This window comes from Physeter macrocephalus, chromosome 20 (assembly GCF_002837175.3).
Source record: "Physeter macrocephalus isolate SW-GA chromosome 20, ASM283717v5, whole genome shotgun sequence".
Classification (NCBI taxonomy): Eukaryota; Metazoa; Chordata; class Mammalia; order Artiodactyla; family Physeteridae; genus Physeter; species Physeter macrocephalus.
The window spans coordinates 103,580,712-103,597,904 of NC_041233.1; the positions used below are offsets into that span (position 1 = coordinate 103,580,712).

At 38.6% G+C, this 17,193-nt stretch overlaps 1 protein-coding gene across 7 annotated transcripts in view; it reads right to left on the reverse strand.

The window, feature by feature from the left end:
- Positions 1-17,193, reverse strand: part of ASAH1 (N-acylsphingosine amidohydrolase 1) — a 45,319-nt gene that overhangs the window by 3,659 nt on the left and 24,467 nt on the right. For 5 of the 7 annotated variants that reach the window (XM_024131486.3, XM_028481232.2, XM_028481231.2 and 2 more), the window contains 8 exons: positions 12,880-12,970; positions 12,384-12,470; positions 8,367-8,445; positions 5,602-5,676; positions 4,748-4,793; positions 4,034-4,178; positions 3,443-3,497; positions 3,232-3,313 (listed from right to left, as the gene is read on the reverse strand). In XM_024131486.3, the coding sequence (XP_023987254.1) occupies positions 3,232-3,313; positions 3,443-3,497; positions 4,034-4,178; positions 4,748-4,793; positions 5,602-5,676; positions 8,367-8,445; positions 12,384-12,470; positions 12,880-12,970 (660 nt within the window). Of the gene's footprint in view, positions 1-3,231; positions 3,314-3,442; positions 3,498-4,033; positions 4,179-4,747; positions 4,794-5,601; positions 5,677-8,366; positions 8,446-12,383; positions 12,471-12,879; positions 12,971-13,683; positions 13,782-14,422; positions 15,088-17,193 lie in introns of those variants that run through there. The other 2 variants (XM_028481235.2, XM_028481234.2) reach the window with 2 other exon arrangements.

Sequence of the window (17,193 nt, forward strand, 5' to 3'; positions counted from 1 at the left end):
TTTATTTTTGTGTATGGTGTTAGGAAGTGTTCTAATTTCATTCTTTTATATGTAGCTGTCCAGTTTTCCCAGCACCACTCATTGAAGAGGCTGTCTTTTCTCCACTGTATATTCTTGCCTCCTTTATCAAAGATAAAGGTGACCATATGTGCATGGGGGTATTATGATCTAAATGAAGATTTCAGTATACAAATTTTTCTTTTCTGTATGGGTGGGGATTTTTTTTTACACCAAGAAAAATTCATAGATGCCCTTCATTAGGGGCACTATCCCCAGAACTTTTTAAATAAATCATTTCATTTTCTTGCTATAAACATACACACCCAACAACATGAAGAATTCCATGAGTGTCAAAGGTTCACCTAAGAAATTCTGAAATAGTTCCTCAGTGGAAGATAAAGCTGGGAAATATTTTAATATGAGTAATTTAAAATAAACTATATTAAAAGGATCACACAGCGTGATGCAAAGATGGTTCAACATCCACAAATCAATCAATTTGATACACCCATTAACAAAATGAAGGATAAAAATATCATCTTAATAGATGCAGAAAAAGCATTTGACAAAATTCAACATCCATTTATTCAACATCTCAAAAAAGTGGGTATAAAGGAAACATACCTCAACATAATAAAGGCCATATATGACAAGCCCACAGTTAACATACTCAGCAGTGAAAAGCTAAAAGCTTTTTCTCTAAGATTAGGAACAAGACAAAGTTGCCCACTCTTGCCATTTTTATTCAATACAGTATTGGCAGTATTAGCCAGAGTAATCAGGCAAGAAAATGAAAAGGTATCCAAATCAGAAAAGAAGAATTGAAATTATCACTATCTGCAGATGACATAATACTCTACATAGAAATCCCTAAAGACTCCACCAAAGAAACTGGTAGGAATAATAAGTTCAGTAAAGTTGCAGGACACAAAATCAGTATACAAAAATCAGTTGTGGTTCCATACACTAATAACGAACTATCAGAAAGAGAAATTAAGAAAACAGTCCCATTTACAATTACATTAAAAAGAATAAAATAGGGCTTCCCTGGTGGCACAGTGGTTAAGAATCCACCTGCCAATGCAGGGGACACGGGTTTGATCCCTGATCCGGGAAGATTCCCACATGCCGTGGAGCAACTAAGCCCGTATGTCACAACTACAACTACTGAGCCTGCGCTCTAGAGCCCACAAGCCACAACTACTGAGCCCATGAGCCACAACTACTGAGCCCACGTGCCACAACTACTGAAGCCAGTGCCTCGAGCCTGTGCTCCGCAACAAGAGAAGCCACTGCAATGAGAAGCCCGCTCACCGCCACTAGAGAAAGCCCACACACAGCAACGAAGACCCAGTGCAGCCAAAAATAAATTTATATATATATAAAAAGAAATCTCTATAAAAATGAATAAAATACATGGGAATAAATTTAACCAAGGAGGTGAAAGACCTGTACACTGAGAACTATAAGACACTGTTGAAAGAAGCAGAAGAAGACACAAATAAACAGAAAGATATTTCACTGTCATGGACTGGAAGAATTAATGTTAAAATGTTCAAACTACCCCAAAACAATCTACAGATTCACTGCAATCCCTATCAAAATTCCAAAGCCATTTTTCACAGAAATAGAACAATCCTAAAATTTGTGTGGAATCACAAAGGTCCCTGAATAGCCAAAGCAATCTTGAAAAAGAAGAATAATTATATTCCACACTGTATTACAAAGCTATAGTAATCAAAACAATGGTACTGGCATAAAAACAGACACATAGATCAATGGAACAGAATAGAGAGCCCATAATTATGAAAAAAAAAACCAAGAATATACATTGGAGAAGGACAGTCTCTTCAATAAATGGTGTTTGGGAAACGGGACAGCTACATGCAAAAGAGTGAAACCAAACTACCATCTTACACCATACACAAAAATCAAAATGGATTAAAGACTTAAATGTAAGACCTGAAATAAAACTCCTAAAGGAGAACACAGGCAATAAGCTCCTTGACACTGGTCTTGGCAATGAGTTTTTGGATTAGACACCAAAACAAAGGCAACAAAGACAAAAATAAGTGGGAATACCTCAAACTAAAAAGCTTCTAAACAAATAAAACCATCAACAAAATGAAAAGGCAACCTAGTGAATGGGAGAAAATATTTGCAAATCATTTATCTGATAAGGGGTTAATATCCATAATATATCTGGAACTCATACCACTCAATAGCAAAAAAAAGACAACCTGATTAAAAAATGACAGAGAATCCGAATAGACATTTTTCCAAAGATGGCCAACAGGTGCATGAGAAGGTGGGAAATGCAAATCAAAGCCACGATAAGGTATCATCTCACATGTCAGACTGGCTATTATCAAAGAGACAAGTGGTAACAAGTGTTGGCCAGGGTGTGGAGAAAAGGAAACCCTTGTGCACTATTTGTGGGAATGTAAATTGGTGCAGCCACTATGAAACCACCAGTATGGAGGTTCCTCAAAAAGCTAAAACCACCATTACCACCACCACCAATCCCACTTCCAAGTATTTATCTGAAGGACATGAAAACACGAACTCAGAAAGATGTCTGCAGCCCCACATTTACCGCAGCACTATTTACACTAAGCCAAGTTATGGAAACAACCTAAGTGTCCAACTAAGGATGAATGGATAAAGAAGATGTGGTACATATACAACAGAGTATTACTTCGCCAAAAAAAAAGAATGAAATCTTGCCATTTGTGACAACATGGATGGACCTTAAGAGCATTTTGCTAAATGAAATAAATCTGAGAAAGACAAATACCATGTGATCACATTTATAAGTGGAATCAAAAAACAAACAAAGGAATTCATAGATACAGAGAACAAACTGGTGGTTGACTGGGGGTGGGTGGTGACAGGTGGGCAAAACGGGTGAAGGGTCAAAAGGTACAAACTTCCAGTTATAAGTATAAGTCCTGGGGATGTAATGTATATCATAGTGTCTACAGTTAATGATACTGTACTGCATATTTGAAAGTTGCAAAGAAAGGAAATCTTAAAAGTTCTCATCAAAAGGAAAAAAATGTGTAACTATGTGTGGTGATGGATGTTAACTAGACTTATTGTGGTGATCATCATGCCATATATACAAGTATCTAAACATCTTGTAATACATCTTAAACTAATATGTCAATTGTATCTCAAGAAAAAAATAGTAAATATTAAATCTGATAATAAAGCAACCAAACAGATTACCTTGTGCTATTTTCCAGAACTGATCTAATGATAAACCCTATCCACTTGGCATCTTTCTTTCCCAAAATCCATTCTATGACACCTGGAAGAGATCAAACACACAGTGTCACAGGTCCTAGAAGAGATTAAACTATTAACCAGAAGGCAGAGTCTAGCCCTCCTCTTAAAACAGCTATGAAATTCCCATTTTATTTAAGAACTCTCTACTCACCCATAAAACCGCCATTTGTACTGAAACGTTCATTGAGCGTAAGACTAAATAGTCCCTGAAAAGAAAACAAAGCAGTGTCAGAAACTTCAACCATCCTGTTTAAGGTCCTCTCACTGTGCTATTTTACACTGTTAAATCAGGTCCTGGATTGGGGAATTGAGCCGGGGTCGGGGGAGAAAAATCAAAACCATGATACTATCACCTTCTATTAACAGAGCTTTTTTAGAAGTTCAAAGCATTTTTCACATATACTGTGTGAGATAAGTAGGTGGGATGTCGTTGGCCACAATTTTCTGACCAGGAAGCTTAAGTGCAGAGACTTACTGACTAACTTGCTTGAGGGGCAGAGCCATGCCAGCTTCCAGATTTACACTCCCAGCCCTTGAGACCCACCACATGCTTTATCTCCAAAAAGGCTCCGAAACCTCCACTTCCTACTCTTCTCTACCATGTGAGCTCAAACCTAAGAAGGAAGGTAACAAGTACAATGCGATGAACTGGGGCTTCATATTCTTTTTAGGTCCTCATTTCCTTAGACCCCACCTTTCACAGAGAGCTACCTGTAAAATCATGTAACAATAGATTCCTTACTGGTTTGAATCCTGTTAACATGCCCACATAGCCAGCAAAGCCTGCCGCCTTGAAGACTGTTTTACTGTTTCTTTGGAAGTCCAAATTCACTGTTAAAGGTTTTAGTTCCTCAGTTACGACCCAGGTATTATTATTTACATTCCACCTACAAAAGACAAGTTTCAGTGACATTTAATAACAGTGATAATAATGATGAATATGATAATGATGGTCAGGCATTATACCATGTGCTTTATCTACCTAATCCCTAATGATCAGTCCTCATAAGGATTTTTCAATATGGGTAGTTTTAGCCTCCATTTTCCACATGATAAAACTGAGGCTCAGAGAAGTTAAGTAACTCCCCCAACATGACACAGCCTATATTAGCAAACCCCAGGTTAGTATTTAGATCTCTAATTACAAAGCCCTGTTTTATTTTTTTCAGAAAGGTCAAGAAGACACATGAAATAGAATGCTACTCTTCCTTCTAAGCAATAAACTAGACGTGCATCTCGGGCCTTCAAGCATGCTCCAGATTTTTGTCCACTGGGTGCACCCCAGCTAAAAACTCTCAAATAACTGAATAAGAGTGTGCCCACCTGGTCTCAAAACTACGGAATCTAGGATCTCTACTTCTGGTCATATTCTGGGAATGACTTGGGACTTACTTTTCATCAGTGTAATACAACCTACTCTTCTTAGGGACTGAGACACACCACATTTTTTACTTACCCAAGAAATACTCCAAAATCCATGTTTCGCGCATGTAATAGATGACCTAATTCAAAGTAAGCAGAAGAGACATGTAACAGCAATTATGACAGTAGGATTGATTCTAAACCAAAGCTGGACACTTAATTTTGGTTAAGTGATATTCCCAACTGTTCAATCCAACAATAAGAATTAAGCAGCATCTAATATCATAGGCTGTAACAAGATAAAACTGCTGTCCCTGTCACATTGGCCAGATTCCCCCCCCAGTACCTGAGAGCACAGGGTTCCAGAGAACTGAGACTGGAATATGGGACAAGGGTAGGTGGTCATTTTGTGGTTCACTATGACACAGTCCTACTCAGACCCAGCTATCTCATGCAACTTCAGGGATTGTCACCTACAGCTATACCCAGAGAACGGGTCAAAAATAAGAGTGAATCAGGAAAAATCATCCTGTGCCTTGTACACTGGGGACTTGTCAGGAAAAACATGGAAAAGTGAGCAAAGGGTCGCTTGGCTGGAAAATGATGGGAGAAAGTCTGTCCTGCCTGTGAGTACTTATATCAAATCATAAATAGGGGTATAAGTAGACTATGAAGAATAGTAAGAATGTCTATAATCCTGAAACACTTCTTCCAAGAGTTCTGCATACCTGAATTAAACTTTAATAGGCATTATAGTGGTCTTCAAATAAGAACAGCTTTCAATTCACTTTCAAAAACTTACCAAGATCTATAAAACCATATGTAACATGCATATGGTATTTACACAGCAAGCCTGTATTTTACAAGTTCTAATTTCATTTATTTAAAGATTTTTCTTCTACTTTGTACCTTGTACCACCCACCTTCCCTCAGCACACATTTATTTACCTTCTTTGTCTTCTGTTACTATTGAAGTACAAATGGTAAAAAATTCATAGAAAATATTGAATGAAATAATCTCTCCTATGAGAAAAGATAGGAAACTTTTGGTCAACATATAGAACCATGACATTGTTAGAAAATTCTTTTTTAAGAAAAGGTTGAAATATCATCGCCGTGTGAGTTTCTGCCTGGTCATACGTAAGTGTCTGCAGACAGTCTGAGTGAGTCTGAATGGCTGATCGGGTGGAGGTGTCTCAGTAGCCTGTACTCTCTATAGATTCAAGATAAAACGAGTCCCCCGAGAAGCAGCTATTGGACAAGCTGAACATCTGGGCATGCTGGAATTATACGGCAACATAATGTCCACATTTTTCGTCAATATGCTTCATTTTAGTTTTCTTTGGAGGGCTCAAATATGATAATTTAATACATCTGGGTCTTGGTTGGATGCTGAAAATGTATTTTGCCCAGGATTTTAGAGTGTGACTAATATTTCTAAGGTGAGAAAAGAGACAATAAAATAAGTGCTGAGCTTATCAAGAAATTCCATTATAAAACATTTTAATTTTTGAACATTTTTCCTAACTGTACAATAATAATACCACTCAGCATTTAATTTGAAGGTATACAACACACTTTTTCTCTGTTCCATTTCATGTTAACATGTTAAGCTTAATATGTTCTTTTCCCACCCTAATGTTTATTTTATTTCCATTTGATTTCTATTTTGGTGAAATTCCACTCTTATTTTATTATGACTCATCTGTTAATCTTCTCAATCCATTTTTCTCTTGAGATATTTATACGTGGTATTCATTTCCTAGAGTCCTTTACATAATAAAGGAATTCAAGACATTTCTCATATAGACTGAAAAAATATATTTCTAGTATGTTAATTATCTTTTTAAAGAAGCAAAAACAAAATCTAGCCACTTTTGTTGATAAATACTGTTGATTTTTAGAAATTCTCAGTCATCTCTTGTAAAACCAAGGTATATAGAGTTTACTTAAAATAACAACTCTTGATTTGATGGCTTAAAAATAAAACTTTTGGGGCAACAGAAAATGTCTTTTTCATTAAATTAAGTGCTATAAATTGGAAATGGAAATTTTAAAAACAGCTTCCAAACACATCAATACTTAAGGATAGGATGAATATGAAGAATATGATAAATGATATAACAAAGGATCTGATGAATGAATGATATGCAAGACCTCTTCCCTGAAAATAAAAAATACTGCTCAGAGAAATCAATAACCTAAATAAATGCTGAAATCTCATATACCAAGTTTGTGGCTTGCAAAACTCAGTATTATAATCCCACTGAAAATATCAGTAGGTTCTTTTGTCAAGTTGATTCTAAAATCTATGTGGAAATGCAAAGGGTCTAGAACACCTAAGAGAATTTTAAAGAAAAAAACAAAGTTAGAAAACTTACACTACCTAATATTAAGACTTACTATAAAGCTTTAGTAATTGCAGTAGCATGGTATTGATGTAAGAAAAGACAGACAAATGAAACTAGGTGGAAAGTCCCCAAATAGAATCAGATACATGCAATCATGTGATTTATATCAAAGGCACCACTGCGCCACCAGGGAAGCCCTGATAGTCTTTTTAATAAACGGTGTTGTCAATTGGAAAAAACTTGAACCTTGATCCCTAACTCATATCATATGCAAAAGTTAATTCAAGATACACAATGGGCCTATATGTAAAAAGTAAACAAAAAACATACAGAAGAAAACATAGAAGAATATGTTTGGGGGTAGGCACAGATCACTTAAATGGGCATGAAAAGCACTACCCATCAAAAAATTGAAAAATTGGACTGCATTAAAATTAAGAATTTCTGTTCATCAAAAGACACCAATAAGAAAATAAATGCAAGCTACAGTGTGGGAGAAGATGTTCGGCATACATATATCTGACAAAGGACCTGCATCAGTATACATATAAAGAATTCCTTCAAACCAATAAAAATGGGCATTAGATTTAACAAGCACAATGAAGGAAGGAGGGAGGGAGGGAGGAAGGGAAGAAGAAAGGAAGGAAGAAAGGAAAAGGTCAAAAAACGTTTCAATCTCATTAGTCATCAGGGAAATGCAAATTAAACAATAATGGGCGAATATAACACACTCGACAAAATGGCCCAAATAAAAGACTGAGACTATCACGTGGAGAATTCGCAAGTGGAGAAAACGAAAACTCTTGTACTAGGTTGACTGTCAATGGGTACAATCACTTTGGAAAACTGGCTGGCAGAGTGTACAAGGCTAAACATTTAGCTACCCTATGACCCAGGACATATCGCAGAGAAATAAGTGCGCATGCCCATCAAAGGACATGTACAAGAGGGTTCATAACTGCTTTATTCTTAATATCCCAAATCTGGAAACAACAAATATCCTATTCATACAATAGCCTACTACCTATAATGATAAGTGCAAGAAACCAGACAACAGTTCATACTGTTCGGCTCTATTTGTAAGACGTTCAAGAGGCAAAATTAATCTACAGTGAAGTCAGAATAGTGGTTAACAGGGGACTCAGAACTGTGTGAAAAGTGCAGGATGGAGCATGCTGGATTGCTGGAATTTATTTCTGTATCTTGTTCTAAGTTGTGATTACATGCATGTATGCGTTTAAAAAGCTCTACTGCACTGTATACTTAAGATCTGTGCACTTTATTGTATGTATACCATACCTCAATAAAAAAAAATTTTAAGTACTTTATTCAATTTTTTAAAAGCTGCGAAGTGAACTTTACCTAAAGGTATTTCAGTAACTGCTGCAATCCCCTTCATTTCCTCCTCGAAAGGCCCAGGAAAGTTGCCAAGTAGGCCAGGCTGAAAAATAAATACACTAACAGTCATTCACCCTAAACTGTGGCTTTGCGATTTGGTTCTTTTACATATAATTCGTACTAGCTATTGCTGCCATAATAGGTGATCAAAGCTTACTTCTGAAAGCACTTTCACATCATGTATTTCTAAAAGATTCTATGTAATACTCAATATTGGGCCCCTATAACTCTTGCTTGTGTGCCCCATAAACTCATCTCAAGTACTAGGCAGAGACCTATGATTCTCAGATTGTTTTTTCCTGCCTTACAGTTCACCCTATTCTCTAGAGAGATGAACTGGAATAATTCCACTTGGATGTCCTAACATGGCTCACAACACAGGAACATCACAACAAGCACTCCTCATCTCTGCTCAGACTTGCCCTCCAGCCATTAGCATCACACCCTCATTACTGCTGTCCTTCCTTGACCGTGGTTTTGCTGTCTGAGGTTTCGGTTACCCGTGGTCAACCACAGCCCAAAAATATTAAATGGAAAATCCCAGAAGTAAACAATTCATGAGTGCTAAATTGCATGCCATTCTGAGTAGCACAATGAAATCTCCTGCCATCCTACCCTGTCCCACCTGGGGTCCCCAACCACTGACACTGTCTGTTCCTGACGTTCAACCATCAGCTTTGTCATGGCTTGATGATCCAGGATCGCCAGAAGCAGATGGTCCTCCTTCTGAAGTAATGTCAGGTCACTAGTAGCCTAATGGTACGTCACAATGCCCACTTCATTCACCTCACTTCGTCTCATCATGTAAACATTTAATCATCTCACATCGTCACAAGAAGAAGGGTGAGTACAGGACAGTATGATAGCTTGAGAGAGAGAGCACATTCACATGACTTTTATTACACTGTACTGTTATAATTGTTCTATTTTATTAATTGTTAATCTCCTACTGTGCCTAATTTTATTTTATTTTATTTATTTATTTTTTTTTGTGGTATGCGGGCCTCCTTCTGCTGTGGCCTCTCCCGTTGCGGAGCACAGGCTGCGGACGCGCAGGCTCAGCGGCCATGGCTCACGGGCCCAGCCGCTCCGCGGCACGTGGGATCCCCCCAGACCGGGGCGCGAACCCGGTTCCCCTGCATCGGCAGGCGGACGCGCAACCACTGCGCCACCAGGGAAGCCCAAGTGCCTAATTTTAAAATTAAACTTATAGGTATGTATTTATAGGAAAAAAACAAAGTACACATAGGGTTCAGTACTATCTATGGTTTCAGGCATCCACTGGGGGTCTTGGAATGTATCTCCCAAGGATGAGGGGTACTAATGTACTACTCCCTTCCCACACTCATAGCAAAAATCTGTATTCTAGTGATTCACAAAACATCTGTCATGGTTAACAGCCAATCTTAGGCTGAGATGCATTACCACATCCTGTTAGCAAACAATGGACACATGAGCAAATTCAATGGTGGACATACATACTTTTTTTTTGCATGCTTTGATTTATATATATCATTAAGTGATTACCAAAATAAGTTCAATGAACATCCATCATCTCAAACAAATATAAAAATTTTTAAAAAAAGAAACAATTTTTTTTCTTGTGATGAGAACTCTTGGGATTTTCTCCTTTAACAACTTTCATATGTAACACACAGCAGCGTGAATTACAGTCATCATGCTGTACATGACATCCCTAGTACTTATTTATCGTGTAACTGAAGTTTGTGCCTTTTGACCACCTTCGTCCAATCCACCTTCCCCAATCTGCTCTCTTTTGCTGCGAGTTACTTTGCCTCTGAAGCACAATTGACCTACAACACCATTTTAGTTCCCAGTACACGACACGGTGATTCAATAGTCTATGCATTTAAAAATGATCAAGTCTAGTTATAGCTGTCACCATAAAAAGACGTTAAATTATTATTAATTATATTCCCCACACTGTGCATTTTATACCCATGACTCTTTTATTTTGTACCTTTAAGTCTGTACCTCTTAATCTCCCTCACCTGTTCCTCTCCTCCACCCAACCCTCTCCCCTCTGGCAACTACCTGTTTATTCTCTGTATTTATGACTCTGTTTCTGTCTTCTTAACGTTCGTTCACTTGTTTTGTTTTTTAAATTCCACATATAAGTGAAAACATACAGTATCTGTCTTTCTCTGACTTATTTCACTTAGCATAATACCGCCTAGGTCTTTCCATGTCGTCGCAAATGGCAGGATTTCATTCTTTTTTATGGCTGAGTAGTATTCCATCGTATGTATATGTGTGTATATATATATATATATATATATATATATATATATATGCCACATCCTCTTTACCCATTCATATATACTTTTATTCTCAACTGCAACTATTCACTAACAATTAGATCAAGAATTAAGCTTACAGCCTCTTGCTAAGATAATGTGTTTTAAGATTTGCAAGTCTCATTTTTCACCAACTTGGAAATTATATGTAATGTAATCTAACCAGGCAAATCATTTTTCCGCCTAGGAATTCAAAGCACTGCACAAGTGGAATACTCCTGCCAATTTAACAAACGAAAATGACTCACTGAACATTTGTTTACCATTTCTTACATGCAAGCACTGGGCTTTACATACAGTAAGTCGTTTAATCCTCACAACCACCGTAGGAAATATGTATTATTAGTAAATTCTCCCTGGTGGGAAATCTGAAGCTGCATATGTTAAGAAACTTGTCGAAGGACACCCAGCTAGTGTGTGACTGATCTAACCTTAAAATCCAATGTTTAAAGAACAAGCAAAACCCCTAACGTCTGACTGCGAAGTCTGGGCACCTAAACCTTCTGCATGCTGCCCTCCCTGCTGACATGCAGGTTAGGGGGATTAGGGCACCTGGGGCATCTGGGGGCCTCTTCTGCTACTGCTTCTGCCAACATCTGTATTTTGGGGAAGTCTGGTGAGTATGAACATAAAGGATAGCCTTAATCAAAGGCTCTGAGAGCATAAACATGAGGAATAACAGGTTTGGTGGTTGGCAGGTACAAGTGTCATAGGGACGGTATGCCCAGAACGGCCAGCCTCTAGGACAGTGATTCTCGACCAGGGATGGCTTTCCCCCCAGGGGAGATTTGGTGACGTCTAGAGACATTTTTGGTCGGCACAACTGAAGGGGTGCCACTGGCATCCAGTGAGTCGAGGCCAAGGATGCTGCTCAACAGCCTACCCTGCACAGACAGTGCCCACAACAGAGTGTTCTCCAGTCCCACATGCCACCACTACTGAGGTTAAAACATCTGCCCTAGGGCCTTGGTTTCCTCCCCAGTCCTTTGCACCCTGCCAGCCGCTGAGGGCCCCAAAGCAAAGACTGAAAGAGGACGATGAGGATCTCTCTAGGGGTTCTAGGGGCCAGGCCCTAGATTTTCTACTGGTTTCATCGAAATAAAAAAAGGGTCTGAGAAATGGAATCTTCCTGCACGACCAAGAAATGAAATGGTCTGGTGAACGCACAAAGACACGAAACACATAACCCAAGTGCGTTTCAATGGTCACAGCTACTGAGGGGCAGGGCTGGGCTGAACATGTCATTTGGTCATATCCAGAACATCTCTCAGTGTCTTGACAAACTCAGGCAAAGTGCTTAAGAAAAACCCAAATTTTCAATAGTGAACTTGCAAACCTAAGTACACATAACAGAAGGAAATGCTGTACTCCCAGATGAAATATGGATATTTGCCCAATGCTCTGTAAAACAGTTCATACTTTTATAAAACACTGAAGAGCAGCTAACTGCCAAAATTTGCCATGCTATTTTATGTCCTATTACCGTAATATTACCAAGCCCCAGAACTTTAAGTCCCTCTGAAGTTTTGACAGTAGTCTGGAATAAAAGCAAACTTGGCCAAATTATGCCTTTAAATAAATAACAGAGCCTTTGCTGAACTCTCGTGTGTATATGTGTACCTGTGTGTGTTTAACATTTACTGTAGGAAATAATATTTCTTACCAACTTTTGATCCACTAACTGCACAATTTTTCCACTTGGCTCAAATGCATTTATCATATTTTTCAGGGAATTCACTATAACTTTTAGCTGAAAAATAAATTTAAAAATTGATAAGAGACATAAAGAAGTGTTGACATTTAAGATTAACACTGGTATAATGAAAACAGATATAGACCTTTTGACTTACCCATATGCAGCTAAATAAAGGAGCACTATTTAAAAATGTATATGTAAACACATCTTTAACATGACATTTGATTAACCATTTAGATGATGCACATGATATGAGATAAAGAAACAAAGGCAAAGGCTAGTAAAAAGAGCAAGACGCTACAGAGAAATGACATCTTTCCTCTACTATCATTTATTGTAAACGGCAGAGAACCATGGAAAGCAGATTCTTAAGATACTTGGTACGTACTATCATGACGTGTTCTTTCAAATGCAATTATATTCAGTAAAGTCAGAAACAAAAGATTTAAGAATCATAGCATACCGCTGGTGCCTTGTCAACCATCAATTCATGCCATCTTTTGTACGGTGGTAAATCGAGATTTATAGTGTACCACGGAACCGGACCCCTATAGCTGTAATGAGAGGTGTTATCATCTTGAAATGTTAAAAGCAGTTTTTTGATGATGGTTAGATAGTTACATCTATATGGATATGTTAGAGACATATTCTTAATAACAATAGAGAAACTGGTACTCAAACCAAAACTCGCAAAAAAAGCTCATTTCCCACCCAGTGCTTCTGCCCTATGTTGTATATACAATCACAAGTCATTTTAGAAATCCTAGAATAGAATTATATGTTCTAGAAGGTTAATGCGTCGTGGTGATAGGCAAAATAATCAAATTTGGCTCAAGAGCTATACGTAACCTGAATATCACTGCTAGAAAATATCTGCCCTTTTTTCCCTCCTATATCTCTACGAAGATTTAGTCTAGGCTCTGGGCACTTCTCCAGTTGGTTTCCCAGTCTCAGAATTCCCTCTTAGACAGTCTAACACTACTGTCAAATCACTGACTCCAGTGCTGGCTTCAGTAAGGTCACTTTTTAAGCCCCCAGAGTGGCAACACAGTGTATGAGCTTCCCATGACCGGCTTCAAGAAAGTTCACTATAGCCTCGGTCATGCTACTCTTCCTACTGTACTTCCTCTCTTTCCTCTCCTCTCATTCTTCTGTAGTAAGTCCAAGCCCAAGCACTGTTTGATCACACGCATTCCCTGAAGTCCTACTCCTCAGTTTACACACAGCAGTTTCTACTATGAGGATATAGCAACATCCACTCCCGTACCAGTGCAGCTGGGCCGTATTCCTGATGGATGAACTCTACAACTATTCTCTGTCGCCACAGAAACATTATCTTCTGGCACTTGTTACTGAACTGAAATAGCCTCTAAGGCTGTGCCAGTCAGTGACTGATCAGCTTAAAGTGGCCTAAAAATAGCCAGCATTTGCTCCCTTACTGCCCTGCTCCAGAGAAGCAGAAGGTGGGGTCTGGTGGGTGCTACAATGTTACCAGGCTCTTAAATATACAGACATAAATCCAGACTTATGTGTACAGCGGGGATGGGTTAAGGGAGTATGAGTTAGTTCCTAAAAGTCACGAATTGCGGTCCTATTTATACTTCTAGAGTCAAGAATAATTATTCGATTCACCCTGCTGCGCTTGGGGCCTGGATATGTATGCGGTTCTATGAAACTGTTAACCAGAAGCCACTCACGTTGTGATTTAGAAAAGGAAAGCACATGCAATTCTGGAAACATACATTTAAACCAAATCACAAGATTGAATTTTGTCTTTCTCAAAGCACTTTCAACCTCCCATTTCCTTAGTAGCTAATATCTATATTAAATACTGTAACACTTAAATCCCAGAAAAAAGCTTTATATAAAAACAAATGAATTCAGCTTCTAACCATAATTTCACACGTGAAATTCTGTCCCACAATTCAGTAAGATAATGACTGTTCCTCCTGTTATGGCAGGGGCTACAACCCCCTCGCCTCTCCGCCAGCACGCATTTGGATTACCGTGTCTAGTAGCAATGATAAATCAGCGGCCCACTGGAGGCAGGCATGTTGGTGGCACTGTCATAAGATACGTGTTCTACCTGTGAACTCCAATCAGCTGCTTCTCCCCGTGTAACTTCCAACAAAACCCAAACCATGCCCCTATATCTGCGATAAACTCCTGATTCTTTTTCAGTATAGGATTCCAAAGAAGAAATGGAGAGGACAAACTCATTACAGCAGAGGATTATGATTAAGTGGGAATGGGAAGACCCCAGAAGCATCTCTACAGTAAAATCTCCACTCATCAGAATTCTTTGACAAAACTCTTATTAATCTGATTTAAAAAATTATTTTAATACCTAAAGCTTACTATGATTTTGGCTAACTATAATCCCATGTTTCACTTCTCATTCAATACTTTTCTAAAATATTTCAGTATTTAACATCTGCACCTCAATTTCCTGGAGAAACAAAGAGTATTTACCTTATGAGAGCAGTGAAGATTACATGAAATACGCAAAAAATACTTAGAGGATCGATATTTATTTATCTATCTAGGCTGTGCCGTGCAGCACGTGGGATCTTACTAGTTCCCCAACCAGGAACTGAACCTGTGCCCCCTGCATTGGGAGCTCGCAGTCTTAACCACTGGACTGCCAGGGAAGTTCCACAGCATTGGTATTATTATTTTTTTGAATTTTATTTTATTTATTTTTTTATACAGCAGGTTCTTCTTAGTCATCAATTTTATACACATCAGTGTCTGCATGTCAATCCCAATCGCCCAATTCATCACACCACCACCACCACCACCCCCGTGGCTTTCCCTCCTTGGTGTCCATACGTTTGTTCTCTACATCTGTGTCTCAACTTCTGCCCTGCAAACCGGTCATCGGTACCATTTTTCTAGGTTCCACATACATGCGTTAATATACAATATTAGTTTTCCTCTTTCTGACTTACTTCCCTCTGTATGAGTCTCTAGATCCATCCACGTCTCAACAAATGACCCAATTTCGTTCCTTTTTATGGCTGAGTAATACTCCATTGTATATATTTACCACATCTTTTTTATCCATTCGTCTGTCGATGGGCATGTAGGTTGCTTCCATGACCTGCCTATTGTAAATAGTGCTGCAATGAACATTGGGGTGCATGTGTCTTTTTGAATTATGGTTTTCTCAAGGTATATGCCCAGTAGTGGGATTGCTGGGTCATATGGTAATTCACTTTTTAGTTTTTTAAGGAACCTCCATACTGTTCTCCATAGTGGCTGTATCAATTTACATTCCCACCAACAGTGCAAGAGGGTTCCCTTTTCTCCACGCCCTCTCCAGCATTTGTTGTTTGTAGATTTTCTGATGATGCCCATTCTAACTGGTGTGAGGTGATACCTCATTGTAGTTTTGATTTGCATTTCTCTAATAATTAGTGATGTTGAGCAGCTTTTCATGTGCCTCTTGGAAAAGCTTTGAAGTTTCATTAGGTCCCCTTTGTTTATTTTTGTTCTTATTTCCATTACTCTAGTAGGTGGATCAAAACAGATCTTGCTGTGATTGATGTCAAAGAGTGTCCTTCCTATGTTTTCCTCTAAGAGTTTTATAGTGCCCGGTCTTACATTGAGGTCTCTAATCCATTTTGAGTTTATTTTTGTGTATGGTGTTACGGAGTGTTCTTATTTCATTCTTTTTCATGTAGCTGTCCAGTTTTCCCAGCACCACTTATTGAAGAGACTGTCTTTTCTCCATTGTATATCCTTGCCTCCTTTGTCACAGATTAGTTGACCACAGGTGCGTGGGTTCATCTCTGGGCTTTCTATCTTGTTCCATTGACCTATGTTTCTGTTTTTGTGCCAGTACCATATTGTCTTGATTACTGTAGCTTTGTAGTATAGTCTGAAGTCAGGGAGTCTGATTTCTCCAGCTCTGTTGTTTTCCCTCAAGACTGCTTTGGCTATTCGGGGTCTTTTGTGTCTCCACACAAATTTTAAGATTTTTTTCTTCTAGTTCCGTAAAAAATGCCATTGGTAATTTGATAGGGATTGCATTGAATCTGTAGATTGCTTTGGGTAGTTTGGTCATTTTCACAATACTGATTCTTCCAATCCAAGAACATGGTTATCTCTCCATCTGTTGGTATCATCTTAAATTTCTTTCATCAGTGTCTTATAGTTTTCTGCATACAGGTCTTTAGCTTCCATAGGTAGGTTTTTTTTGTTTGTTTGTTTGTTTGTTTTTTTTTTGCTGTACGCGGGCCTCTCACTGTTGTGGCCTCTCCCGTTTTACATTGAGGTCTCTAATCCATTTTGAGTTTATTTTTGTGTATGGTGTTACGGAGTGTTCTTATTTCATTCTTTTTCATGTAGCTGTCCAGTTTTCCCAGCACCACTTATTGGGCACGGCTCACGGGCCCAGCCGCTACGCAGCATGCGGGATCTTCCCGGACCGGGGCACGAACCCGTGTCCCCTGCATTGGCAGGCGGACTCTCAACCACTGCGCCACCAGGGAAGCCCCCATAGGTAGGTTTATTCCTAGGTATTTTACTCTTTTTGTTGCAATAGTAAATGGGAGTGTTTCCTTAATCTCTCCTTCAGATTTTACATCATTAGTGTATAGGAATGCAAGAGATTTCTGTGCATTGATTTTGTATCCTGCTACTTTACCAAATTCATCGATTAGCTCTAGTAGTTTTCTGGTGGCATCTTTAGGATTCTCTATGTATAGTATCATGTCATCTGCAAACAGTGACAGTTTTACTTCTTCTTTTCCAATTTGTATTCCTTTTATTT